Source organism: Arabidopsis thaliana, assembly GCF_000001735.4.
Source record: "Arabidopsis thaliana chromosome 1 sequence".
Lineage (NCBI taxonomy): Eukaryota > Viridiplantae > Streptophyta > Magnoliopsida > Brassicales > Brassicaceae > Arabidopsis > Arabidopsis thaliana.
In genome coordinates this window covers 202031-227894 of record NC_003070.9, presented here as the reverse complement: position 1 = coordinate 227894, position 25864 = coordinate 202031, and the positions used below count along the sequence as shown (strand labels likewise).

The 25864-nt window shown below is 37.2% G+C and overlaps 7 protein-coding genes across 13 annotated transcripts; 2 read left to right on the top strand and 5 right to left on the bottom strand.

Annotated features, from left to right (window-relative positions):
- Positions 1–351: 351 nt before the first annotated feature.
- PIP1C (plasma membrane intrinsic protein 1C) lies at positions 352–2230 on the top strand. Of its 2 annotated transcripts, NM_001083972.1 has the most exons (5): positions 593–816; positions 846–1046; positions 1204–1499; positions 1584–1724; positions 1814–2230. In NM_001083972.1, exons 2-5 carry the CDS (start codon positions 935–937, stop codon positions 1907–1909), a joined length of 645 nt encoding a protein of 214 aa, NP_001077441.1. In that variant the 5' UTR covers positions 593–816; positions 846–934; the 3' UTR covers positions 1910–2230. The 2 variants fall into 2 exon arrangements, with proteins under 2 accessions (NP_171668.1, NP_001077441.1); NM_100044.5 differs by having other exon boundaries at positions 352–1046.
- A 1313-nt stretch (positions 2231–3543) lies between these two features.
- GPAT4 (glycerol-3-phosphate acyltransferase 4) lies at positions 3544–6253 on the top strand. The gene is made up of 4 exons (NM_100043.5): positions 3544–3950; positions 4029–4344; positions 4799–5273; positions 5536–6253. The coding sequence occupies exons 1-4, from the start codon at positions 3640–3642 to the stop codon at positions 5943–5945; spliced, it is 1512 nt and encodes a 503-aa protein (NP_171667.1). The 5' UTR covers positions 3544–3639; the 3' UTR covers positions 5946–6253.
- Positions 6254–6608: 355 nt separating this feature from the next.
- CYP86A4 (cytochrome P450, family 86, subfamily A, polypeptide 4) lies at positions 6609–9061 on the bottom strand. Its single transcript, NM_100042.4, has 2 exons — positions 8274–9061; positions 6609–8143 (listed from the first exon to the last, which is right to left on the bottom strand). The coding sequence occupies exons 1-2, from the start codon at positions 8693–8695 to the stop codon at positions 6901–6903; spliced, it is 1665 nt and encodes a 554-aa protein (NP_171666.1). The 5' UTR covers positions 8696–9061; the 3' UTR covers positions 6609–6900.
- A 1099-nt stretch (positions 9062–10160) lies between these two features.
- On the bottom strand, positions 10161–13745 carry FRO1 (ferric reduction oxidase 1). The gene is made up of 8 exons (NM_100041.2): positions 13489–13745; positions 13313–13415; positions 12998–13198; positions 12341–12578; positions 11935–12262; positions 11602–11851; positions 10805–11481; positions 10161–10730 (listed from the first exon to the last, which is right to left on the bottom strand). Exons 1-8 carry the CDS (start codon positions 13664–13666, stop codon positions 10591–10593), a joined length of 2115 nt encoding a protein of 704 aa, NP_171665.1. The 5' UTR covers positions 13667–13745; the 3' UTR covers positions 10161–10590.
- Positions 13746–14812: 1067 nt separating this feature from the next.
- FRO2 (ferric reduction oxidase 2) lies at positions 14813–18900 on the bottom strand. Of its 2 annotated transcripts, none has more exons than NM_001331284.1 (8): positions 18287–18900; positions 18029–18131; positions 17751–17945; positions 17276–17510; positions 16516–16843; positions 16178–16421; positions 15322–16040; positions 14813–15224 (listed from the first exon to the last, which is right to left on the bottom strand). In NM_001331284.1, the coding sequence occupies exons 1-8, from the start codon at positions 18732–18734 to the stop codon at positions 15085–15087; spliced, it is 2412 nt and encodes an 803-aa protein (NP_001322968.1). In that variant the 5' UTR covers positions 18735–18900; the 3' UTR covers positions 14813–15084. The 2 variants fall into 2 exon arrangements, with proteins under 2 accessions (NP_001322968.1, NP_171664.1); NM_100040.3 differs by having other exon boundaries at positions 14815–15224; positions 18287–18687.
- A 1352-nt stretch (positions 18901–20252) lies between these two features.
- AT1G01570 (transferring glycosyl group transferase (DUF604)) lies at positions 20253–22960 on the bottom strand (the record flags this gene model as incomplete). Of its 2 annotated transcripts, none has more annotated exons than NM_001331283.1 (3): positions 20253–20570; positions 20652–21203; positions 21946–22960. In NM_001331283.1, the coding sequence occupies 3 exons, from the start codon at positions 22810–22812 to the stop codon at positions 20460–20462; spliced, it is 1530 nt and encodes a 509-aa protein (NP_001322080.1). The 2 variants fall into 2 exon arrangements, with proteins under 2 accessions (NP_001322080.1, NP_171663.1); NM_100039.1 differs by having other exon boundaries at positions 20460–20570; positions 21946–22719.
- Positions 22961–23454: 494 nt separating this feature from the next.
- MPK11 (MAP kinase 11) lies at positions 23455–25792 on the bottom strand. 4 transcript variants are annotated; one of them, NM_001123738.2, is made up of 6 exons: positions 25387–25784; positions 24984–25113; positions 24767–24904; positions 24296–24628; positions 23952–24135; positions 23455–23866 (listed from the first exon to the last, which is right to left on the bottom strand). In NM_001123738.2, exons 1-6 carry the CDS (start codon positions 25548–25550, stop codon positions 23706–23708), a joined length of 1110 nt encoding a protein of 369 aa, NP_001117210.1. In that variant the 5' UTR covers positions 25551–25784; the 3' UTR covers positions 23455–23705. The 4 variants fall into 4 exon arrangements, with proteins under 4 accessions (NP_001117210.1, NP_001322112.1, NP_001322113.1 ...); NM_001331281.1 differs by having other exon boundaries at positions 23507–24135; positions 25387–25792; NM_001331282.1 differs by having other exon boundaries at positions 23560–23866; positions 23952–24628; positions 25387–25759.
- Positions 25793–25864: the final 72 nt, after the last annotated feature.

Below are 25864 nucleotides of genomic sequence, written 5' to 3'. Positions count from 1 at the left end.
TCTCCAATTTTCATTTTCTTTTTTTCTAAAATATATATCGTTTAATTGAAAAACCTCAAATTCACAATCATTGTGATTATTTTGTCACTAGTAGTACACATAGTAATTTAATTAAACATTTTAAAAATACTCTAGGCCCGGCACAATGTTCGAGACTATGTTACTTTACATAAAGCAATCGCTTTCCACACACTTCTTTTCCTTTTCTTCTCCAACGGTCGGAAGTAAATTATTAATTCGTCGACTAGTCAAAAAGTTAGTCCTTTGTGAGTTTTCTGGCACTGTAATATTTTTTTTTACATTTCTAACTGCTGACTGAGTAGTACTCCTGTAGCAAGGCATTTGAGAATAAATTAGGTCAAACATGCTATCTTTATAAGGAGTTTCAGAATATAATACTAATAGTTAGCCAACGCAACAGAATTAGTATAAGCGTGGGTTGTGTTACATGATTAAACATCATCAAGTAGTAGGCTATTACAATTATTAACGTAAATAAATATGCTTTTACGAAGATCATCGTTATCCATGATTCCCTGTATTTCTCATTATTTAAATATATCATAATAGTTTCGAGACGTTAGTTTTTTTTGCTTTTTCTATTCTCTCTCTCTCTCGCCTCTATAAAACCATTCTTTCTCTATCTCAGCCACTCTCATTACCCATTGTAGAAAAGAAGAAAAAAAGCAAAGAACACTTGAACGTTTTCTAGATAGAGATGGAAGGGAAAGAAGAGGATGTTCGAGTGGGAGCTAACAAGTTCCCGGAGAGGCAACCGATAGGTACATCGGCTCAGACGGACAAAGACTACAAGGAGCCACCACCAGCTCCATTTTTCGAGCCAGGCGAGCTGAGTTCGTGGTCCTTCTACAGAGCCGGAATCGCCGAGTTCATAGCCACCTTCCTGTTTCTATACATAACAGTATTGACAGTGATGGGAGTGAAGAGAGCACCAAACATGTGTGCCTCTGTTGGAATCCAAGGCATTGCTTGGGCTTTCGGTGGCATGATCTTTGCCCTTGTCTACTGTACTGCTGGAATCTCTGGTAACCCCATTTTTTTTATCTTCTTAATACAAGTAGAATTGGTCTTTTGTTGCATGCTTCAAACCCTTGTAGCTCTGCTTTTAGTTTTCGATTTTTCTCAAAGAGATCTTAATTTAGAGTTGATTCTGATGAGTGTGTGTGTGTGTGTGTTTCACAGGTGGGCACATAAACCCAGCGGTGACATTTGGTCTGTTCTTGGCTCGTAAGCTGTCATTGACGAGAGCTGTCTTTTACATCGTGATGCAATGTCTCGGAGCCATCTGCGGCGCCGGAGTTGTCAAAGGCTTCCAGCCAAATCCTTACCAAACTCTCGGCGGAGGAGCCAACACAGTCGCTCACGGCTACACTAAGGGCTCTGGTTTGGGTGCTGAGATAATCGGAACCTTCGTCCTTGTCTACACGGTCTTCTCCGCCACTGACGCCAAGAGAAGCGCTCGTGACTCCCACGTTCCGGTATAATTTTGTTTTGATTCCTCTTAATTTATTGTTTTGGGTGTTTAGAAAAAGATTCATAATTTAGGGTTATTTTTTTTGCAGATTTTGGCACCACTCCCAATCGGATTCGCTGTGTTCTTGGTTCACTTGGCGACGATTCCAATCACCGGAACAGGAATTAACCCAGCTAGGAGTCTTGGAGCTGCAATCATCTACAACAAGGACCACGCTTGGGACGACCACGTGAGTACCCCATTACATCATTTGGTTGATTTGTCTTTCTATATGTCTTTGTCACTTTGGTTTGATTGTGGTTTGATTGTGGTTTGCAGTGGATATTCTGGGTCGGACCATTCATTGGAGCAGCTCTTGCGGCTCTTTACCACCAACTTGTCATCAGAGCCATTCCATTCAAGTCCAGATCCTGATTTGATTTCTTTCTTTATAAAACTTCATTGTTGCATCTTGGTTTGTAATTGAGCTTGAAAATATTTGAGAGATCTGGATCATGTGTTTATTTTAATTAATGGACTTGTCTTTTTCTTATTTGCTGTGGATGATCTGGTTTTATCGTTAAATGGAGTTTGATATTATGATTGATTTGGTACGATTTTAATTTTGCTTTTGTCGTTAGACTCGAGAAATTTTCAAGAGGAATTTGTTAATTTGATTTTCTTCTGGTTTGGTTCGGTACAAATTGAGTAAGATCCATATTGTTTCGGCTTGGTTTCTCGGGTCATCGACTCAACTAGTTTACGTGGTATTTAGCCCATATTTACATTGGGCCTCTTGCGCACTCTTTATGGGCCACGTTAACCAAGTGGGTATTAAGCCCATTTACATTGGGCCTTTTTCGCACTCTTTATGGATACAACTAGTATCCCATAATATGTCCATCAACGGCATCACTCCACCTTAATTTGTTGCGATAGATAGCCAACCAAGTTGAGATAAAACATTCTTACTTATTCTACAATAACCTCGTCAAAGTGGATTACCTACCCACTGCTTCACACCTTTTTTTTTTTTTAGTTTTTACTTTTCAGTTTCATATCTTCAAAGTGAATGTTTATGATAAGTTTGTTATCTTCTTGGAAATAAATTCTATTTCATAATTTTCATTGTACATAATTGCATGCATATTTTGGTAATTTATCTCAAACACACATATATGTATACACGCATAAGTCACTTTTCTTTGTAAGCTAAGGTTCACGTGATGCAGTTTCAATTTCCATAGCGTGTAAGTAGTTATTATACTCATACTAGGGGAATACTGTTACACTCATATCCGTAAGTATGAATGCATATGGCTCAATGGCTCTCCAACTCCCAACTATTTTACCGTTTTATTAATATACCATTGACATTTGAGTGACCATCCATGATACGCGGACAAAGAAAAAGAAAACCGTCTTAATCCCTTAATTATTATAAATTAAGGAGTTAATTATTTAAACCTAGTATAAAGTCAATTAACTCAATTAGCATTATAACTCTGTCGACGGCTCCTTGATACGTAAATATTGCAATCAAAATTAAATGCTACCAATATATAAAAGTCATTTTCATATAATTAACTTGGTCAGGCGGCCGTCGACTTTAATGTTTCACGTATAGTTGGATACTATATAGTATATACACACAATGCCAACCCACATATTATAAATTTATAATAACTCACCCAATTAATTATACAGCCTTCCATTTAGGTGAACTACTAAACTACTTTCTTTCATGTCAATCAACAAAAAGAAAGTAACTGAACCGCGTGTGACCAAAATTATATTTATGTATACACCAAATTCCATCATCTAATAAATACCCTAATCAAATAATCACTCATATTAACTTAAATATATTAGAAAAAAATAAGTGTCAATTGAAACCTTTGTTACGAATCATGTGATGTGAACATTTAATTTCTCATGGAGATAAAGAAATAAGAAGGGTTAATTTTGTAAAGATTGAAAGTTTAAGGATAATTTCGTAAATAGTTAATATTAATTGGACTGAAAAGTTATTTAGTCAGTTGAGCGATAAACAACCACTGGAAGGCGCATTTAAAACCCCAAGGACCTTCCCTCTCTTTCTTTCCAAATCTCTCTTTATCTCTCTTTCTCTGTTTACTAAATCGCCAGTATTCGCCGCAAGAAAGATGTCTCCGGCGAAGAAGAGCCGAAGTTTTCCTCCGATAAGCGAGTGTAAAAGCAGAGAGTATGATTCGATCGCTGCGGATCTCGACGGGACTCTGCTTCTGTCAAGAAGCTCTTTCCCTTACTTCATGCTGGTGGCCATTGAAGCAGGTAGTCTCTTCCGTGGATTGATCCTTCTTCTTTCTCTTCCCATCGTCATCATCGCTTATCTCTTCGTCTCCGAATCTCTCGGAATCCAAATCCTTATCTTCATCTCCTTCGCCGGTATCAAGATCAAGAACATCGAACTCGTCTCTCGCGCCGTTCTTACACGGTAACCACAATCACCGGATCTTTATTCTTTTCGATTTTGGAACCCTTTCGATTTTTAATCTTCGTTTTCAAATGTTAGGTTTTACGCGGCGGATGTGAGGAAAGATAGTTTTGAGGTGTTTGATAAATGTAAGAAGAGGAAAGTAGTGGTGACTGCGAATCCGATAGTGATGGTTGAGCCATTCGTCAAAGACTATTTGGGAGGAGATAAAGTTTTGGGAACAGAGATTGAAGTTAACCCCAAAACGATGAAAGCTACTGGTTTTGTGAAAAAGCCTGGTGTTCTTGTTGGTGATCTCAAGAGATTAGCCATCTTGAAAGAGTTCGGCGATGACTCACCGGATCTTGGCCTCGGTGACCGCACCTCCGATCACGATTTCATGTCCATTTGCAAGGTTTCTCTATCTCTCTCCTCTCTCGTTTCATTTTGCATATCCAGTTTACGTTGCTTAAACCTGATTTAGGTGGTAATTAATTAAAGAACTAACTACTTAAATGCGGTGTGGAGAGGATTCACATGATCTATGGGATACACATGATTTCATAAAAATCTAGAATAATGTTTTAGGATGATAAAATCCATAGTTTCAAAACACATACACGTATAAGTGAATTTAAGTAGAGGAAAGTAATCACTGAGAGTGACAAAAAGTAGATAACAGAATAGAATAATAGTTTTCATAAATGCTTCCAACCTATCACCAACTACCATCACCACATAAGTTGGACGGTCCATTTAATGAATGATCCGATATGTCAATGTTTGAAAGTTCAATAGTATTTTACAACATTTCTTACCATAATAATCGTGAATTTCAGAATGATTCTTATTATATGATATGTTAACAGGAAGGTTACATGGTGCATGAGACCAAATCAGCCACAACAGTCCCTATAGAGAGTCTCAAGAACCGCATAATCTTCCATGATGGCCGTCTTGTCCAACGTCCGACCCCATTAAACGCCTTAATCATTTACCTTTGGCTTCCTTTCGGCTTCATGCTCTCTGTCTTCCGCGTCTACTTCAACCTCCCTTTACCCGAACGCTTCGTCCGCTACACTTACGAGATCCTCGGCATTCACCTCACAATCCGTGGCCACCGTCCTCCACCTCCTTCCCCCGGAAAACCTGGAAACCTCTACGTTCTCAACCACCGCACCGCCCTTGACCCCATTATCATCGCCATTGCTCTCGGCCGTAAGATCACATGTGTCACTTATAGTGTCTCTCGCCTCTCCCTGATGCTCTCACCCATTCCTGCTGTTGCTCTGACCCGAGACCGTGTCGCTGACGCAGCCCGCATGAGGCAACTCCTCGAGAAAGGTATTTTCCATGCTCAATTATCGTTATAGAAAAGCAGAGTATCTCTGTTTTTACTCTGGTTTTCTACACATTTATTTGGTTTCATTATTATCACATTATCTCTGTTCTGAAAATAAAAGCTATCACCTGAGTTTTGATTTTTTATGTAACATTAATATTATAGAATCATACACATTCCATCTACAGAAAACACAAATTTTTCTGATCTTTATACACACATAATTCCTATCTTTGTAACTCTTTTTTATTTATTTTGCAACAGGTGATTTGGTGATCTGTCCTGAAGGCACAACGTGTAGAGAACCATATCTACTAAGGTTCAGTGCTCTATTTGCAGAGCTGAGCGACCGGATCGTGCCTGTGGCCATGAACTGCAAGCAAGGGATGTTCAACGGGACGACAGTTAGAGGTGTGAAATTCTGGGATCCGTACTTCTTCTTCATGAACCCCCGACCTAGCTACGAGGCCACTTTCTTGGACCGTTTGCCCGAAGAAATGACGGTAAACGGTGGTGGCAAGACTCCTTTTGAGGTGGCTAATTACGTTCAGAAGGTGATCGGTGGAGTTTTGGGGTTCGAATGTACTGAACTTACAAGGAAGGATAAGTATCTGTTGCTTGGAGGCAACGACGGAAAGGTTGAGTCTATCAATAAGACCAAGTCCATGGAGTAATAATCCAGCTAGTCTGGTTGCTGCTATTTTGCTTGGGAGTGAAGTTAGGTCTTTCGGGTTTTCCCAATTACTTTTTTTTTTGTTTTTTTTCATGTATTGTTCGAGGAAAATGTTTTGTTGAATATGCACTGGATAATGAAACTACATTTGAATCAAAGTACGTACATGTAGTGTACCATTTCCCCTTGCCTTAACTATGAATGATTTGTAAACTCACCTTGTATTATAAGATATCATAGAGAAAAACACATTCTCGACTCTTTTCATTAGAAGGGCGTTGAGTTGCTCGTGGAAGAACCGCAGTGGCGGACTCGATCCTACCATTGGCGATGGGGACGGATTCAACAACTTCTTCTTCTTTCTTCTGCTAGAGGAGTGAAATTTTGATTTTGGAAACATAATGATTTAGGGTTCACACTTGAAATACAAAGTGAAATTGCATTAGAACTGCATAGATATTTAGAGAGTTTGTGCTTAATCTTTTATCCAATGTACCTGCTTACGATCAATTTCCACCTTGATCATGGCTCTGGATCAATTTTTCTAGTTTCCTTTTGTTTTCACGTGAAACTTAACACACTTGTTTTTTTTTTTTTTGGTAGGCAACTTAACACACTTGTTGATAGATACATTCAAGTATAATAGGACTTAGTTATGTAGCTAGTACGAAGTAAAATGTATTTATTTTAGACTATATAAACGTATATGATTTGCTTACAATAATTTCCCATAAAGAAAATAAAAAGGTTTGCAAAAAAATAGAAAAAGAAAAGAACCCGGTAAAATTACTAATTGGAGTATATTGCTTTTTCTTTCTTTTTTTTGTCGGCTGGAGTATATTGCTTACAATTTCATATTGAACAAAAATTACAAGCTGTATTTTTGTTCAAGTGTTTTCTTTTGGAATTAAAGAAAAAAAGTGTATATGAATAAATCAGGGACGTGATTGGCCTTGTTAAACCACTGCAACTCCCGTATTTAAGTAAACGGCGACGCCTTCACCAATAACGCCGTTACATTGACCGTTAGAGACACCGTCGCTCTTCTTCACCACTAGACTCTTTATGATTCCTTGGAGATCTCTCTTATACAGATTCACCAGAAGTCCGTTCTTCATAAATAGCGTCAACGACATCTTCTGCTCCACTTTATGTCCCGGAACCACCGTAAGCCGGTGACGGAGAAGCACCGCTGCCGCTATTGTTTTCATCTGAAGATACGCCAGATCTTTCCCCAAGCAGATCCTTGGTCCAGCATTGAACGCCACGAACCGATATTGATCGTGATTGATAAATTTTCCGTCGATCGGAGAAATCCATCTCTCCGGATTGAATTCCAGACAATCTTCTCCCCAAGTCGACTTCATCCTCCCCGCCGCGTAAATCGAGTACGTCACCGATGATCCCGCCGGAACGAAGGTCCCATCTGGTAAAACGTCGTCGTTCTCGACGTGTTTTGAATCTTCCGGCACCGATGGGTAAAGCCTGAGCGTCTCCGAGATCGCCGCCTTCAGGTAAACCAAACGGTCGATTTCGTCGAACCCTAGAGGCTCCTCAGTCCACGACGCGACGTCATCAGTGCCACGTGTCTCGATCAGGACGGAGCAGATCTCGCGGACGATTTTATCCTCGACGGTTGGATGCATCGTGATAAGCCAGAAGAACCAGCTCAGCGCAACTGATGACGTGTCACGTCCAGCTAGGATAAAGTTAAGCGCCACGTGTTGGAGAAACGTGTCACTGTAAGATTCTGTTTTCTTCATCATGAAACGCGAGAGGAGATCGTCGTGTCTCTGGTGGGTTCCACTTTCTTGCTGACTCATCAGTTCTTGCTTACGTGTATTTATAACAGCAGCAAGATATTCATCGATTTCTCCTAAGCTTCGGCTCAAGCTTACTTCTAAACCGAGCCCAAGCCATTTCTTCAGCTTCCACATAAACTTCGGTATGATAAACCGTTGAAGCGAGGCTTCGGTGGCTCGATCGAATGCCGAGGCAAAGCCATTCTCGGGAAGCCCCGGTGCGCAGGTTCGTGTGTCCTTACCGAACGCCAATCCGCAAATGTTGTCGAATGTGAGCCGTAGTATTAAGTCTTGGAGATCAACTGGTTCTGCATTGTCTTGAGCCGTTGCAAGAATCGGACAGAACCGGAGCTTAATTCCTCGGTTTACCCACCTACCCATGGCTTGCCGCAACGTCCTGCATCATAACAATACCGAACCGACTATAAGTATTAATAAACCGGAGCAATTTACCAATTCGATTGGGTCAAATGTAATAATTAAAACCGTGAAATTCACTCAAGGGATTAAACCGAGCGGTTAGGTACCTTGTTGTGAATTCAAGAGCGGCGGTTTTGCGTTGGAAGAGCCAGGTGTCACCGTCGGAGTTGAAAATACCTTGACCCAGGAGATCGTGGAAGACGGATTGCCATGTAGGACCTTTAGGGTAGTTATCGAACCGGGTCTTGAGCATGTGTTCGAGATTCTTAGGGTCACACGTGACAGTCACGAGACCTTGCTTCTTAGCCAAGAAAGGCACGGCAAAGATACAAGTCTGGTAAGTGCCGCCGCACGCACGAAGGTTCTCGGTGATCCATTCATGCATCCTGTCACGTTGCTCTATCAGACCAGGAAGACTACCCAACAGAGGCCAGACACGTGGACCCTTTAGCCACCGTGAGATCCTCTTGAACCATAGCCAATACCCTGTTACGATCGCTACAAGAAGCATGGCATTGGATATTTCCATGTAGCTCTTTTATTATTGTTTCCCAGAGAAGTAAAGAAATGTGGTGATTTTTGAGAAGAGAAGAGATGCGAATGAATGATTTTTCTACGGAAATTTATAGGGAGAAAAAAGGGAGGAAGAAGCTTCTCTTTGATATTCACAATCTGTCACTCGTAAGTATCATAATCAAACCCTCATTAATGAACCTCCGTTGTTATCGGTGAGACATGTATATGTTTAAATTGGTTTATACATATATAATGACAGAGCTTTCAGATTTGGAATTCAAGAAGTGGTAAAGTGGTGTTTATGCTTTACTGGTACCTAATTTTGCAGCGAAAGGAATAGTTTCATTTAATGAATTTCATTAAATGATCATATGTATGTATGTGTATAAGTACATAAATACATGCATATATATATATGTTTGATGCAGCTGTATGTGGTGAATTAAATGAGATTAGTTGAGAACATAGAGCACAAAAAAAGATGGTGGGGAAGAAGAAGAAATAAGTAAAAAAGTCGTCTATTTTTTAATTTAGAAGTTTAGGGTTAAAAGATTAACACACGTTGAGTTTGGCGGTGGTGAGATAGATTTAATGCTCTAATAATTTATAGGTACAGCTACAAGTGATATTCAGTTTTTGGTTTGGTTTGTGAATTTTTGGAAAATCAAATGAAATTCAAACTGAAACAAAATTCATATTTTTAAAAAATTATTTCGGTTTGGTTGAATCTACTTCAAGCTGAATTTGGATTCTTTTTTTGTTCAAGGGTTTTTTAATCTATCAATCTATGTAGAGTTTAAGCTTCCGTAACTAATTGTCGCTTAATTCGTTTTAGTTTGGTTAAAAACTCGGTTTACACCTACATTGTAAGTAATCTAGGTGAGATCCCGTATCAGTAGTTTGGTCAAGACTTCAGAACATAGCTATTATTTTTGGTGTTTTATCTTGTTCTATTTAAATAAAATAAAGGCTTTGTTATTTATTCCACAATAAAATTTCCTAGATTTGGGTTACCGGTTTTATGATTTGGTAAGCGACTCCATATCTTTTAATAATTGATTATCATAGGAATGAAGGAAGTAGTATTTACTTTAGGAATACAGTTTCCTTAGTTTCTTCTTCTCATCTAAGCCTACAAAGAAACACTTCTTGTGTCTCTATTTTGACTTTTTAAGGTTTCTCCTTTGATGCCTTTATATCTTTTCGATTTTTACTGATGAAATTCCTCAAATGTTAACCAAAGTGGGACATGACAGCGGAATATTAAGTAAGAAAGATGTCACTGAATGGTATTGTGAAAGTCAAAAGGGTTACCATGACTTCATTTGCGTTTTATTTTTTTAAAAAAAATGTTAAAGAAAAGGTGTTACATTAGTTGACCAAAAAAAATCAGAAAAGATGATTTTTAATAAAAGGCAACCAAATGTTAAAGAAAAGATGATTATTTATAAAAGGCAACAAAAAAAAATTATATCAGAAAATGCAACTTTACATTTCAAAAAATCATCTTGAGGATTCGAACAAGCCAATTCAGAAAAAAAAATCATATTCAGAGCCAAGCCAATTTTCCTTGATATTACAAAACTACATGACTGCCTAAAGAATGTCTTAAACCATTCACTAATTACCATTATAAAACCATTCAGAAACGTTCATGACATAAATGCTTGTTCTACAAATTTCAGCTAACCGAACTCGTATCCACCGCATATAGATCTGTCAAACTTTAAATCCTGCCAACATGTGACTCATATATCGCTTCACATTTTAATATTAGTACTAGTCTACTAGGAGACCGGAGACGGATAAATTAGTACTAGGACATGTTTAGAGTTATGAACTCTCGAAGCCACCTAGTTCTTTTGTAACCCAAACATCTATGATAAAACATCAGTCTGAATTTAAAATTCACCAGCTAAAACTAATAGATTCAAAGTGAAGATTCTCAGCAGAACCAAAAGAACAGATCTTCGCTACCTTTTGTCTCATCTTCTTCGGACCACACACAAGAATTCCCACGCTCGAACCCTTTAAACCAACTAGAAGCTCTGTTTCACACAATAGAATAAACAGAGTTAGAACTCAGCATTTTACTCTATGAAAATGTTATAAATAGACTTACTGTTAAGGTTAGGCCTCTCTCCGTAATGAATGTCGGTAGATTGCGATATCAATTGCTGCGGCGAGCTCTCGATAATCACCGGAGATAAGTTGTCGACATATTGGTCATTTTTCGCATAGTACTTTTTTTTGTTCCACAACATAGCAGCCGTAGAAGTAGTCACCACGGTAATGGAGATTGATACAAGGTAAATGAGCGATTTATAAGCCCAAGTGTACTTTTCCGAGTTTTGATCGATTGGGTGAATGTGATATCTCGTGATGATTGCGATGATGACAATAAAGATCATGAAGGAAGAAGAGAGGATGGCTGCAAGACAGAGCCAAGAGTTGGGCCCGAGGATTGGTGAGATGGGCTGGTCTGAGACGTTTGGTTTGAAATGTCGGGTTTTGATGATATTCCTATTGTGAGTTGATTCTTTTACTGATGTTTTCTCTTCTCGGGTGACGAAGGCTTTGATCTGGATATCTACAAACGAGGCCATGTCGGTGGTGAGACCAGAGGTGGGTAGAATTAGGTCGAGCATGGATAGGTCGGAAGAGTTTTTGAACGCGCAGATCAGGGTCATCTTGGGGATTTTACATTTGTGCGTTGAACTCATGTAGAATAGGTCGCGGACTATGGAGATAAACGGTGTAATTCCACTGCCTCCACTCACCATCACCAGAGATTCATGTCTGCACTTAAAGAAAAACAGAGCATTTTACTTGTGTTGGAAGAAAAACAGAGCATCAATGTTACTTGTGTCGGAAGAAACAGAATGTTGAACTTCTCTGTTTGTGATTTAAGTGAATTACCGTAGGAAATCAGTGGAACTAGGGCCGTAGGGTCCCTCGACGGAAACAGCGAGGCGATTGATTTGATCAGAAGAAGATGAAGAAAGCATATCGTAAAGCTTAGTCGACCATTTTCCTTGGCTCTTGATCATAACACTTAACGTCTCTGGTTCGAGTTTGCTACTAGAAATTATTGTAAATGGATGCCACTGAAGCTTCGAAATACTCGGTATGTTCACGAACATAGTGCTTGTCGGGCTATACATCAACACTGCAATATCATTTTAGCATATGATTATAAAATCATCGATCAAGTGAAGAAGAAAAAAACAGAGGGGACATAGTTAAACTTACTAGGGTTTTTGGAGAAATTGAGCTCAACGGTGTCACAAGGAAGAACACGAGCAGAGACTAGCTTGACATTGTTGCGTGACTGGAGAAATCTCAAGAAACGATCGACGAGGAAGATGTAGAAACCGGGTAAAGGGATCAACGCATGAGAGATGCCGACGTGGAAGACGAAGAAGAGCATGAAGACGATATAGAGATAATGACTATAGAAGAAGACTTCGAACAATCTCCTCCTTATCTTAGGATATGTGGTGACCCACATCATAAGTCCAGCCACCAGAGCTATCTCTCCGGCTAAATTCGAGACAGCGGTCCTATCCCACTCCAACATCTATTTACACGAACGATTAATTAGGGCATTAATTATAGAGCAATATCGACGAATAATGTAAAAAAGAAAAAGAGTGACCTTTGAGACTAATTGATTCTTGGATATCCAATAGATAAAGTAACAAAGACCATGGCTGGTGAATATGATCATGACCAAGTGCCCCAACCATATATGGTACTTGATGCTTGACTCAGACGTAAGCCCCACTGCAGCCAGCAACGACGAGCCACGAGCCACTGGATAGAACAAGAACGCCAAGCATATGTTCCCTACTATACCTATCCGTACTGCTATTAAATCCAGCCTCGCTTGCCATCTTTTTTAGTTTTGCCATAAAACAAACACAAAAAGCCAAACTTGTTTTGTCACATAGCTTAACTAATGGTACATGTCAATGTCATTTTGCAAAAGTTGTTTATAAAAAGGACATATTGTTAAAGATATGATATGAGTGATTATGAAAATTATGGGTCAATCAATTAAAAAAACTTATAAGAAAAAATTAATTTATGAGAATTTCCCAATAAATTTAAGATGCATCATTATATCAGTGAAAAATAGAAAAGTTCATTTATACTCTTATTTTCATCATATATCTCACAATATTATCAGGAAAGAAAATATTCCCTGCAAATAGGATTGAATCTAGATTGATCACTAAATATGAAGAATTTACATATACGTACAAAATAATTATGTTCATGCACAAAACTCATTATATAAATTAAAACTTACAGGTTATTTCCGTCAGTTGCTGCTGATTCAGAAGTGACGTTGACAAACGTCCTGTACATGTAATTAGCTAAGCTCCAAAGAAGAAGAGCCATGAACATCGTCAAGAACATAACCTCAGTTACTGTCACTATTCCTAACGGTCCGTTCACTAACATTGGTCTTCTCAATGCACCAAACTTGGCTCTCTTCTTCTCCACTCCGCTTTAAATTTTACAAAAAAATGAAAATAAAATAAACTAATAAAAAGAATCTATATTAACAAAAAAAACTAAAAGCTGTTAACTAAAGAGTGAGCAGTCGTTAGCTTTTAATTACCTGTTAAATTGATTAACAGTTGTTGATTTCTTCAAGTGAAGGTAGATACATCCCAGAAAAGCCAGTAGAATCATCGGGAACATGTAAACCAAAAGATTCACTCCTATAATATAAGAAAACCATTATATGTAACGGATTCGTATAAATAATTTTAGATCTGTATCGAGTGAAATTACCTGGTCTCCCATAGTATATCGATTTGCCGAGCTTGGCACGCATAGAGGTTAACCAGATTTCCTTGTAGGTAGAAGTTGGCATCATAATCCAGATCACTATAGTCCCCATCAAAATCACCATCATCAAGAACTTAATCACCTTATCAATCACTTCCTTATTCATTTCTCCTACTCCCATGGCACCAGAGATGAACTTCCAAGAAATGAGAAGAAAAAACAAAGCGAAATGGAGTTTGCAATGAATTTTACAAAACCCATATATATGTGCTATATTTGTTTCCAGCATATATATAGAAAGATATTTTTTTCCAGCATATATATATGCTAATTACACCAATGTAATTAGTAGTTTTATGCTAAATGCAGAAAAGATCCAATAATTAAATATGTTGAGAACTTGAGATGTTTAAAGATATAGAGTATATATATAAAATAATATACTCTTATATAAAAGAAATGATATTTAAGTCATTTTTCTATGCATAATATTATTTTCTTAAAATAATAATTAAATTTATATGAAAATATGGTCTGGTGAATAAACCAATAAGAAATTATTTTATTATTATTTTAAAATAATAATATTATCCAGAGAAATTATAATTGAATCTTTTTATAATTAATTTGTGATTTACAGCTTCATTTTACTGCTGACTTACAAAACAGGCTTGACTCGTGGAAGAGTCTAGGTAAAGTGTGTAATTTCCTCATTTCACATTGAAAACGCAATTCTATAGTTTTGGGCTTAAAATTAGCAAATTCAACGGAAAGCAGAATCATTGAGTTTGTACGCCGATGCGTGTAGACGTATATTTCTATTATCTTTTCGTTTTTTTTTCTTTTTCGATTTTATTCCTTGTACTGAGTTTTGAATAATCAATTATCAAAAAATCACACGTAAATTTATGAATTTTACATTAAATTTCCTCAGAACACCAAATTTAACCATGATATTTTTTGTTAGTTACCCACTAAATTGTAGCAGAGTTACACAATAACACAGATTTTAAATAAACGGATGTATATATAGGTGAGTTCTTTAATTTGTTCTTGTACTTCCTCTTACTTAAATCGAATAATTAGTGACATGTCAATTGAAACGGTTTTTTTTTTTTATGTTCACGTAACTTCTTCTTGTCTTTTTAACCAACAATTAGGTAATTTGTGCTATCTGCAAGATAGTATTTCTGTATTTGACAGATAAATTCTGATAGATCCAAATATTAATTTACATGTAGCTCACATCTGTGTATAACCCAACTCGTTTCGAGCAAATTGACTTTTTCGTAAGTATGTTTAACTGAAAAATAGAGATAAAATCATATATATGACCCAACATGAGTATTATATTTCAACATTTACAATTTACAAAAGCTGTATGCCTTGTGTTACAAACAAAAAAAGGATATTCCGGAACTTTTGAAAGGAAGTTTTTTTTTTAACACTGAATATTCCTAGAAGAGGATAAAGAAAAACAAAAAACAGGAAAAGTCAATGTAAAGCACACAAAGATAGGTCAAATCACAGGGCCACCTTATTAACTTGCAACTCAAGCAAATTGCACAACACATAGTGAAAACAGAGTTATATACGCAATCACCAGCTGAAACTGATAGATTCAAAATGAAGATTCTCAGCCAAACCAGAGGAACATATTTCCGCAACCTTTTGTCTCATCTTCTTAGGACCACAAACAAGAACTCCCACACTCGAACCTTCCACATCAAGTAGAAGTTCTGCTCATATAAACCAACAAAAAACATAATTAGAATAACAATTCCTTATATATAAGATAGAGATAGAGAAATTAAAAGAAGGTCATGTATATATTACTCTTGAGATTAGGTCTTTCTCCAAAATGCAGATTGGTGCGTTGCACGAGCGATTCTTGTGGCGTACTTTCGATTTCTCTCAAGGAATTGTAACCCCATGATGAGGTAGGAGAAGATGTTGGAGATGGACGGTCGACGTTTTGGACCTGTTTACTTTCAACTTTACCATACTTCTTCTTGTTCCACAACATAGCCGCACTACAAGTCGCCATTATGCTCACGGAGATGACCAAGATATATATGATGGTTTTTGAAGTCAAAGAATAGATCTTGTTGGTGTTGTGGTCGATCGGGTAAATGTAATACCTAGTGATGATACCAATAATTATCATGAAGATCAAGAACGAAGATGCGAGAATTGCACCGAGCCAAAGCCATGAGTTTGGTCCGAGGATTGATGAGATGGATTGGTCTGAAAGACTTGGTTTGAACCAGAGAGTTTTGATTTTCCCAGCTTTTGCTTCATCTCCTGCATCATTATCTCGGGTTATGAAGGCTTCGATTTTGATGTTAATGTCGGAGGATAGTTCAGTCTCAAGACCGGATAATGGCAAGACAAGATCGAGCATGGAGATCTCTGAAGACTTCTTAAACGCACAAATGAGAGTTATTTTTGGGATTTTGCATGTTTCCTTTTGGCTTGTGGCGATCAAATCACGAATAACAGAGATAAACGGAGTTATCCCGCTTCCTCCGCACACCATAACCAAAGCTTCATGCCTAGAAAGCAAAAAAAAAAAAAAGTATGAAATCAATGTTTCTTGAAATGCAAGTCAATCAAGTTTCCAGGACTCTTAACAAATCTGAATATAAAGTTATTAGATAGGTGATTGAGAAAGTGTATATAAACAAATCACCTTAAGAAATCGGCGGAAGCAGGGCCGTAAGGACCTTCTACAGAAACAGCAAGTCGGTCGATCTGATCAGAAGAAGAAAGCCTCTGGTGAAGCTTAGTTGACCATTTGCCTTCTTTCTTGATAACAATACTTAGCTTCTCTGGTTCGAGTTTGCTACTGGAAGTTATCGTAAACGGATGCCATTGCAGCTTTGAAATGCTCGGTATGTTCACAAACATTATGCTCGTCGGGCTATAAACCAACTCTATAAAACAAAAAGAATAGTTTAGAATTAGATCAATATCCAGTAAGGGTGAACTTTTCATATACAATTAGCCAATTGGACAAAAGGTACTCACTAGAGTTTTTGGAGAAAGTGAGCTCCATAGTGTCGGAAGGAAGAATCCGAGCAGCGAGCAAGCGAACATTTTCACGTGACTGAAGAAACCGAAGGAAACGATCGACTAAGAAGATGTAGAAACCAGGGAGAGCGATGAAGGAGAAACTTATGCCGACGTGGAGGACAAAGAAGAGCATGAAGACGATGTAGAGATAGTGAGTGTAGAAGAAGACTTCGAAGAATCTTCTCCTTATCTTCGGATATGTGGTGGCCCACATCACAAGTCCGGCCGCCAGAGCTATCTCTCCGGCCAAATTTGAGACACCTTTCGTATCCCACATGATCATCTGCCATTAATTTATTCCACGTCAGATTATAATATACTATACCGTTTAAATTACGATTCTTGTACCCCTAGTATGAAGCTATCACATTAAATAATTTATTGGAGTACGAGTCGTCAATTTTGGAGTACACGATTTTTTAAAAGAGAAAAGGAACATTTATCCAAATAATTACCACCTTAAAATGCGTGATTCGATAATTTTCTTTTCGGTGCAACAAAATTAATAGCGATATCTACACTACACTTGTATGCCATACGAAGACCCAAAATGATAAATTTGACCGCATTCCTTGGTATGGAAGCTGCTCCATTCAGAGTGACTACTTTAAAGTCGTTGACTTTTTCATAGGGCCCACTAGTGGACTATTTTAGGCCACATATAATATACGTACCGCTTTAAAATCTTCGATAAAACAAAAAACAAAAATAATACCTGGGAGATTTCATGCATTGAGGCCCAGTAAATTATGTAACAAAGACCATGAACGGTGAAAAGGGCCATGACCATGTGGCCGAGCCATATATGGTATTTGATGCTTGACTCCGAGGTTAATCCCATTGCCGGTAGCAACGATGACCCACGAGCCACCGGTAAGAACAAGAACGCCAAACATATGTTTCCGATCAGTCCTAACCTTAGCGCCGCTGATTCCAGCTTCGCTTGCCACCTTAATTCATATGTGATCAACCGATTAACTATGTTAAGTATTTTACAAAGAAAATTGTTCCTTTTTATTAATAATTTGTCAGGAGATTTTAAAAAGAAATCAAGCACAGAATCTACTGTTGATGGACTGATTAATTAATCTTGAAGTATATGAACCTGATCCATAATTTCGACTAACAAAGCGAAATTAGTGGACTAATTATATATTTTAGACGGCGAAAGAAGAAAAAGAAAAGCTTACAAAGATTCGTCATGTGCGGCAGCTGATTTAGGAGTGATAGTGGCGAAGCTATTGCGCAAATAAGTGATAAAGCACCAGAGAAGAAGAGCCACAAACATCGCCAAGAAGGTGATCTCAGTCACTGAGACTATTCCTAATGGCCCCTTCACTAACATTGGCTTTCTTAGTTTACTCCACACTCCTCCCTTCGTCTCCCTTTTTCCGATTAAGAGCAACAAGTTGTAATCAAAGAAAGTGATGCAGTTTATATACCTAAAAGTTGACTGATTAATTTGTACCTATCGATATGGTGTGGCGACTTTCGATTCTTGAAGTGAAGATAGACACATCCCAAACAAGCTACGACCATCATTGGGAACATATACATGAAAAGCGTCGTCCCTGCCGTGCAAACCAAGAAAAATGAATTTTAGTATTTTATTTTAAATCAAATTGCGTGGGCTGATGAAAAAAAGATGCGTTAAAATTTGGAAACTATTGCGTCAACATGATTTATGATTCAGTTAAAAAATGGGAATTATTGATCATTCAGTTACCTGTGGCACCAAAATAAGTGGATGTTCCAAACTTGATACGCAGATGTGGCAACCACTTGGTTCGATAGGTTAGTGTTGGCATCATGATCCAAAGCATGATGGTTCCAAGGAAAATCACCATCATCAAGAACTTAGTCACTCCCTTAATCATATCCTTAAATTCTTCTCCTGCAGATGGGTTCGAACCACCGTTATTGCTTTTTTCGATCTCCATCCTCTCTTTCCTCTCAGGATTTCTATCTCTCTCTCTCTCGCTCGCTAAAGATATTAAGATCGGTACGATCGCTTTAGTGAGAAGGATCGAGTTAGCTTGTTTTGAGGGAAGTAGTGGTAGAGAAAGTGTATATATAAAGAGAGAATTTTGAGTGGGAATTGGATGAAGTAAGCTAGTTGCATGCTCCATGCATGTGACTCTTCCCCATGGATCTTGTTTTTTGTTTTCTTTCATTATTTTACATCTATTTGTTGTTGTTTTGGCGAGATGACGTTAAAAAACTGGTATAAAAGAATATACGATTTGATTAGCAAAATACATTTATCGATATTTGAATATACTATGTGTATAAATCACTTTAAGTTTAACGAAAGTTTATGAATTTATGGTAACAATATTTTGGAAGCCAATTTTTTTTTTTTTTTTGCTGGATTCAACTAGTTTCAAATTTGTATTGAACAGCGTTAACCAAATTGCATTACTGCGCACTACTCACGTAACTCACCTAACATAATCTTTTGCGTTTAGAAAATACTCATAAGTAGTGAGATGTCAACTAGCTAGTTCTGGTAATGATAATTACTTTTTTTTTTAAATTATTAATACAAAATATTATATATACCTAATCAATCTAGATATTCCTGTACGTGTACTCTCAATGTCAAACGGTTAAGTATTCAGGGATGGGGATATGTTTACGATTTCTGATTTTTTTTTGTTTACTCTGAAAAAGTAGGAATTTGAAGTTTACAGCATGTATGATTATTAAAATACATTTTGACTTGAGAAAGAGGCCAAGGACCATGCTGCCTTCTCTTGCTCATAGGCTCATAGCGTGTACTTGATAATTAACTATTCTAATTGGTATTAATCGGATAAAACATGTCCAACTACATTCTAAACATAATACTATAATAGTTAACTTAAAGAGGTTATTGGTGGTGTACTTTATAATTTATAAGGATTTTTTTTTTGAATATAGAATTTATTAACTTTAAAATCAAACATATAGAATTTACCTATAATATTTAAAGCATTTGTCCAAAAAAAAAATTACTTTCACATTTAAGCTTTTGCATTATTAGTTTGAAAACTGATTGACATTTGTTAAAATTTCAATCAAAGATGAATTAAAATCCGTGTAAAAAACCATATAAAATTAAATAAAATATTGAGTAACGCTAACATATTAAATTTAGATATCATTAAACAAACAACATATTGTTTTATATAAATAAAATAAAATCATTATTCAATATCAAATTCAAGCCAATAAAATTCCCTAACATTAGCAACAAGAGTCATACAAAATATATTCCTATTAATGACGCAATAATAATTAAAACGCTTGCTCTAAGACAAAGAAAAAGCGACGACGTACGGGTTGAAGAAGATATGAGACCTCCCAAATTGGATGGTTGTAAGGAATCTGGTTCGTGTTCGGTTTTGGTAGGTTCGCCGGTTCGTGACCGTATTACGTACGTGTGTAAAATACACGTGTCAGATGTCGGCTTATGTGTGTCAGTGTCGCCTCCGTCTACGAAATCTCACGCGTGTCAACAAAATATGTCAATTTTAAAGCCAACGAGGAAAAGATGAATCAGGCCCATTCCCATTCATCTTCTTTCTTCCTCATCATCATTACATTCATCACACTTAAGTTTTGACTTTACATGTTTATATTTTTTTTTTTGTTTTATTCGATAATGTACATTCGGTCCTTTTAGCATCGAATATATTTACATTTTAAATCGTCAATATATTAATGGGCTAAGCCCACTACCCCAAAACATCTTTCGGCTATAATAAACTCATTAATAATAGTCCTCCTAGAGGTCAATAAAGATTAAAAAAAGTTTTAAGAAATAATTTACAAGCTCGAAATTGCTGTTAAAACATAAGCTCGAAATTTCAAAAATACGATTGGTAACAAGAAAACGCTATAAAAGATAAATAATTCTATTTGACAAGGAATTCAGCAAATTCATCATCTTTACAAGCTCCTACATCGATTACCATAGTCCCATTCTTCGTCGTGGGCAATACTCTACAACAATCTCTTCTCGGAGCCTGAAATTATCACCACAAAATTATGAATCAATAAAACTTATAGAGAAACAAAACTTAAAAATGATAACATTGTTTACTTACCCTATGTTTATTCCATCTATCCGGGTCGGGTTTCTTATAAACAATGACCCGTTCAAATTCCGAAGGATCCGACATATCCCAGTCACATTCAGGCTCCCACATGTCGTACCATCTCACGTATTCACTAGCAGTTCTACGCAAAGCCAAGTCAGGAAGCGCGTTGGACAGGTAATACACTCGCGGACGCTGACACGCGCTTTTGGCGATAGGACGCGTGTTAAAAGCATAGCTTCTTTCGTCTGCCTGTTTGTACCAATCGATGAACGTGCGCGTGGGGATCACCATCTCTCTAGCTGACAACACGCCACGTATGATCTGGACTGTGTATCCCCACGAGACAGACACGGTCCATCGGTGGTCCGCGTCGTAGCAGATTGATTGCTGCGCGAGGCTCGGTGAGTCGAGTTTTGCGGGGACCATGAAACGTCTCATGGCGTTGACTCGGCCCATGTTTGGGAATACTGGATCCACTAAGTCTAAATGGTGGATCGATACTAGAGGAGCCAGTGGATGGGCCGATAATAGGCCCAGAAGTTTCCCGTATAAATCAATCTGATACAACAACACAAAATCAAAACAATAATTGTCGAGGATGATTTTCTAATAAGCGATAGGTATAGATCGAGAAAATAGTGGGGGACACAGATTTCAAAAATCGATGTATATTGGATACTTAATAGTTTGATTTATGTTTAGATTTCGGTTAGGATGTGTTCCTAGATCTATCATAGGAATAACAAACTGAATAATGTGAATGCACGGAGGAATGTAAGAGTAACACGTACGAAAACTACTAACGACATATTTGACTTGAGTGTACAATCCCAATGACTTATGTGAACCTAAGATCTATGTGAGTGCCGAGATTATCGCCATACAAAATATACATTTTACTAAAATTACATAAATGTTTTCAGTTTTATTATGATGTGTTATATACATAAGTCTTAATAAAACAAAAAAAAACAAAAAATCAGAATGCACTAATAAAATAAATGATTTGTAATGGCTTTTGCATTTGGTATCTACTAGAAGATATGAGTGAGTTAATGAAAAATATGGAAGTTTGATTAAAGACTTTGCCTAAAATAATAATAAATGCATTTTTAAGTTATTCTGTTTCCTAAACAAAACCTAGCTAAGATCTTGACCCTTCAAACATTAAAATAAAAACACTCTATGAAAACTGAAATAAAACTTAAGTTTTCACCCAAAAAAAGGACAATGTAGGAAAAATCTTCAAATGGAAATTAAATTTAATTGAAGGAAAATAAAATAAAAACAGAGGACTAACCTGATGGAAGCCAACTTCCTTAGTCAAAGGAACACCGAGTTCCGACATACAAGCATGAATCCGATCATCGGAGCCGTACAATTCCGAATATCTCTGAATACAACGATCTTGCATTTTCTCTAATGCTTTAGCCAACGGATAGCTAATCGCGAACCCTCCTCCTCCATAAGCCATCCCGTAAGAGAACTTGAGATTCTGTATATGACTCTCCGACGAGCTTCCGATGTAATAAAACTGATTGTGATCGTACTTTCTCAAAACCTTGACAAGATTCTCCGGGAAAAACACAGTGTCGTCGTCTCCCATCACAATCCACCTCACGTTTTTCTCCAACTCTGTTCCGTTCAACAGCCTCACCGTCTCCGAGACGATTCTCGTGATTCTGATCGCCGATCGGAGACCCTTTGGGTATCTGTACTGAAACCTAGACGTGTCGGAGGAGATTCTGATCGGAGGTAATGTTTTCGAAACGTTGTCGTTTTGGTTAATGTGTTGGTCTAACCAAACGACGCCGTTCATTTCACCGTTTGGTTTCCACCAGAGCTTCACGTAGTCTTTACGGTGTTTCCAGAATTTCGCAGAGGCGGCGATTCCGAAAACGACGTGCTTGAGTTCGGTTTGGTCCGGTTCATGAACCGACCCGGATCCGGATACGACGGGTGAAACAGAGAATTTGATCAGAGGTTGAGAAGAAGAGGAGATGAAATTTAAAGGGTAGAAAACGAATTGAAGAGAGAAGAGAATGGCGAGAATTAAGAAGATTAGCCTCGACATTAGCCAATAAAATGAAAAATGTGAATCACATGAAAAGTTTTTAGCTTTCAAGTATGAAGAAAGCTGCTTCTGATCTTTCTTATCGTCTCCCATGGCGGATAATTCTTCCGGCGAAATGAGGAAGACGACGACGAAGTAACCGAAACTACGCCGTTTTTTTATTTTTTTGTCGTGGTGGTGAGTCACTGGGGGAGGGTTTCAGAGAAGAGATTAAAAGCTCTTCAAAGGAGCAGATGAAAAGATTTTTATATTAGTATTTATCCTATGGAAAAAGGAATATTTTAGTCAACTATTAATTTATTTTTAATTAAGAGGATGTACTTATTTATTTATTTACAAACAAAGAAACGGCATGAAAATATTTGACTGTATCTATTAGCACCGGTCAAATCTACCATTTTCGAATGATCAATGCTTATTTTTGGTAATATAATTTCAGTATGTTTGATTATAATTTATTTGATTTTGTGTGAATATCAATATCACTTTTCATAATAAACCGATAAGTTAGGTAAAAAGTTCACGAGTTTATTTTAAAAAGAAAAGATAGAAATATTTAGGTGATATACCCATAACCTACTCTCTTGTTTTTAGCCATACCATAACCTACTTCATATTCGTGATATGTTTTTTCTTTTTCAGTCGTGATAAAAAGAAGTCAATAAGAGCTGAAATTAAATCTCAAAAATAGGTTTAAGGCATTAAATTACTTTTTTCAGTTCAGTCTAGTGTTGGGCCAATCAGATAAGACTAGTGTTGGGCCGAAATTTATTTGACATGTTACTTCTTTACTCAGAATTTGTATTTGTTTCATATTTATAGACTTTTTTTTTTGTTTTTACATTACAAACTTTACTATATCAGAAATTCAATGAACACACAACAACAAAAATAAAATAAAAAAATCAATGAACAAACAGAGAAAGAAAAAAGCTTATTTCGAGTTTCTTTTCAAGATTCTCTTAAAATCTCACACACTAAGAATCTTAAGGGTTAAACTTGACTGATTCACGATATATAAGCTCCTTGATGTTCTCTTCCGTCAATGAAGGTTGCTCGAAATCAAAATGGAACGGTCTCACACACACAGGTTCCTCGTTATATTCGTGTAGCGGTGCTAAGTAAGGGTGGCACAAGGCTTCATCGACTGCAACTCAAAACAAGCTCAAAAGTATTATAAAAAGAAAAAATCAAAAGAGAATGCAACATATATAGGTTTTCGTCTGCTTTACCTGTAATGCGTCTGTTTGGGTCAAAGACGAGCATTTTCTGCAGCAAATCAACAGCATTGACCGACATGTTTGGGAATCTAGCGGCAAAGTTTTGTCTTGGATACTGTGGAAGCTGTCTTACGTATCTTCTAGCGTTGTCGCTTCTTAAGAATCCTAGGCTTGAATCATCTGGTGAGCCTATAAGCTGTGTATGAAAAAGATAAACCATACATGAGTTTGTTCATTAAACTACAAACAACAAAAACAGAACCAAAACAGAACAAACGTAGCAACAGGATAGTTCAATGTTCTTTCTTCAAATTGAAACGAAATAATATAGTCAAGTGAAAAAGTGAAAAGTTTACCTCAGTGATGAGTCTAAGCTGCTGAACATAATCTCTGCCCGGAAATAACGGCTCCCGCGTCATTATTTCACCGAGTATACAACCGACAGACCAAATGTCGATAGCTGCAGTGTATTCTGAGCAATTAAGGAGCAACTCTGGAGCTCGGTACCAACGTGTAACAACATATTCTGTCATGAAGTCTGTCTCTGATTTAGTCCTCGCAAGCCCAAAATCCCCAATCTTGAGGTCACAGTTTGCATTCAGGAGCAAGTTACTCGGTTTTAAATCACGATGCAGTACATTGGCTGAATGCACATACTTGAGGCCTCGCAACAACTGATACAGGAAGAACTGCAAAAACATAAAATTTATGGTTATACATCAAACCCCAACTTCATAGCCTTCGAACCAAAAAGATTCTGATTATAAACTTTGACCTAAACAGAAGATACTTGAGCTATAAGAAGCACAGGAGAGGTTAATGCGTACCCGTGAATGATCATCAGTTAACGGTTGGTTAGAGCGGATAATGTGGTGAAGATCAGTGTCCATTAACTCATAGACAATGTGAACATCATTGAAGTTGTCTGGCTGAGGTGGTCTTATTATGTCTATAATGGCAATGACCTGTGAGATAAACTCCAGAATCAGGATAATTACTAGAAAACATGTGGAGAATAATAAATAAAATAAGACAAAAGCTTACATTGTCATGATCCATATGCTTAAGAAGCTTAATCTCTCTCAAAGTTCTCTTAGCGTCGATAATGTTGCCAAATGCATTACCAATCTTCTTGATCGCTACTTCCTCACCCGTCTCCGAATTCCATGCAGCACTAAATCAGATAAATAAATGATCCTTCAAAACTTCTATTCACCACAATGATCTCTTAATCAACTATGAGATAAGTAGCAAAGTTACAAAAACCCACCGAAAAATAATTCTTTCTTTTGGTCAACCAAAACATATTTATCACATAGAAAATATTTAAAATTTTCACTAGTAATGAGAAATCACAAGTTTTGAGCACAAACTTAGCCTTTAACAAAATGTCTCATCTCTAAAGCTAAAAACTCAAAAAAAAAAGACAACAGTTTTAGATGCTAACCAGACGATGCCAGAAGCGCCTCTGCCGATAGGACGAAGAGGAGGAACATACTTTTTAGAAACTTCAAAGAGATTTCCATAGACATTATACTGCACATAACGACCACCATTGATACTTACTCCTCTGTTGCTGTCATCACCGAAGAATGGTTTCTCTATTGACATTTCTCTCTTTCTCCCAACAAAAAAAAGTTCAAACTCAAAGATTCTGAATTGAACTAACTTGAGATGAAACAGAGGAGATTTTGGCGTGTTGGAGACTTGTTTGGTTGTTGGGGTTTATAAAAAGAGGGAAAAGAATAACGTGTGAAAGTTTGGATCTTTTGAAGGGCAAATCAGAAGAAGAAGAGTCTTCGTCTTCTCGGACGACCCGTGAGTGAAAATCAACACACGACATTGCTTTTTTCTTCGTCTTTTCTCTGAGTACGACGACTTCATATTGGTCTACAAGTCAATGTAACCGGAACAAACTCAATCCC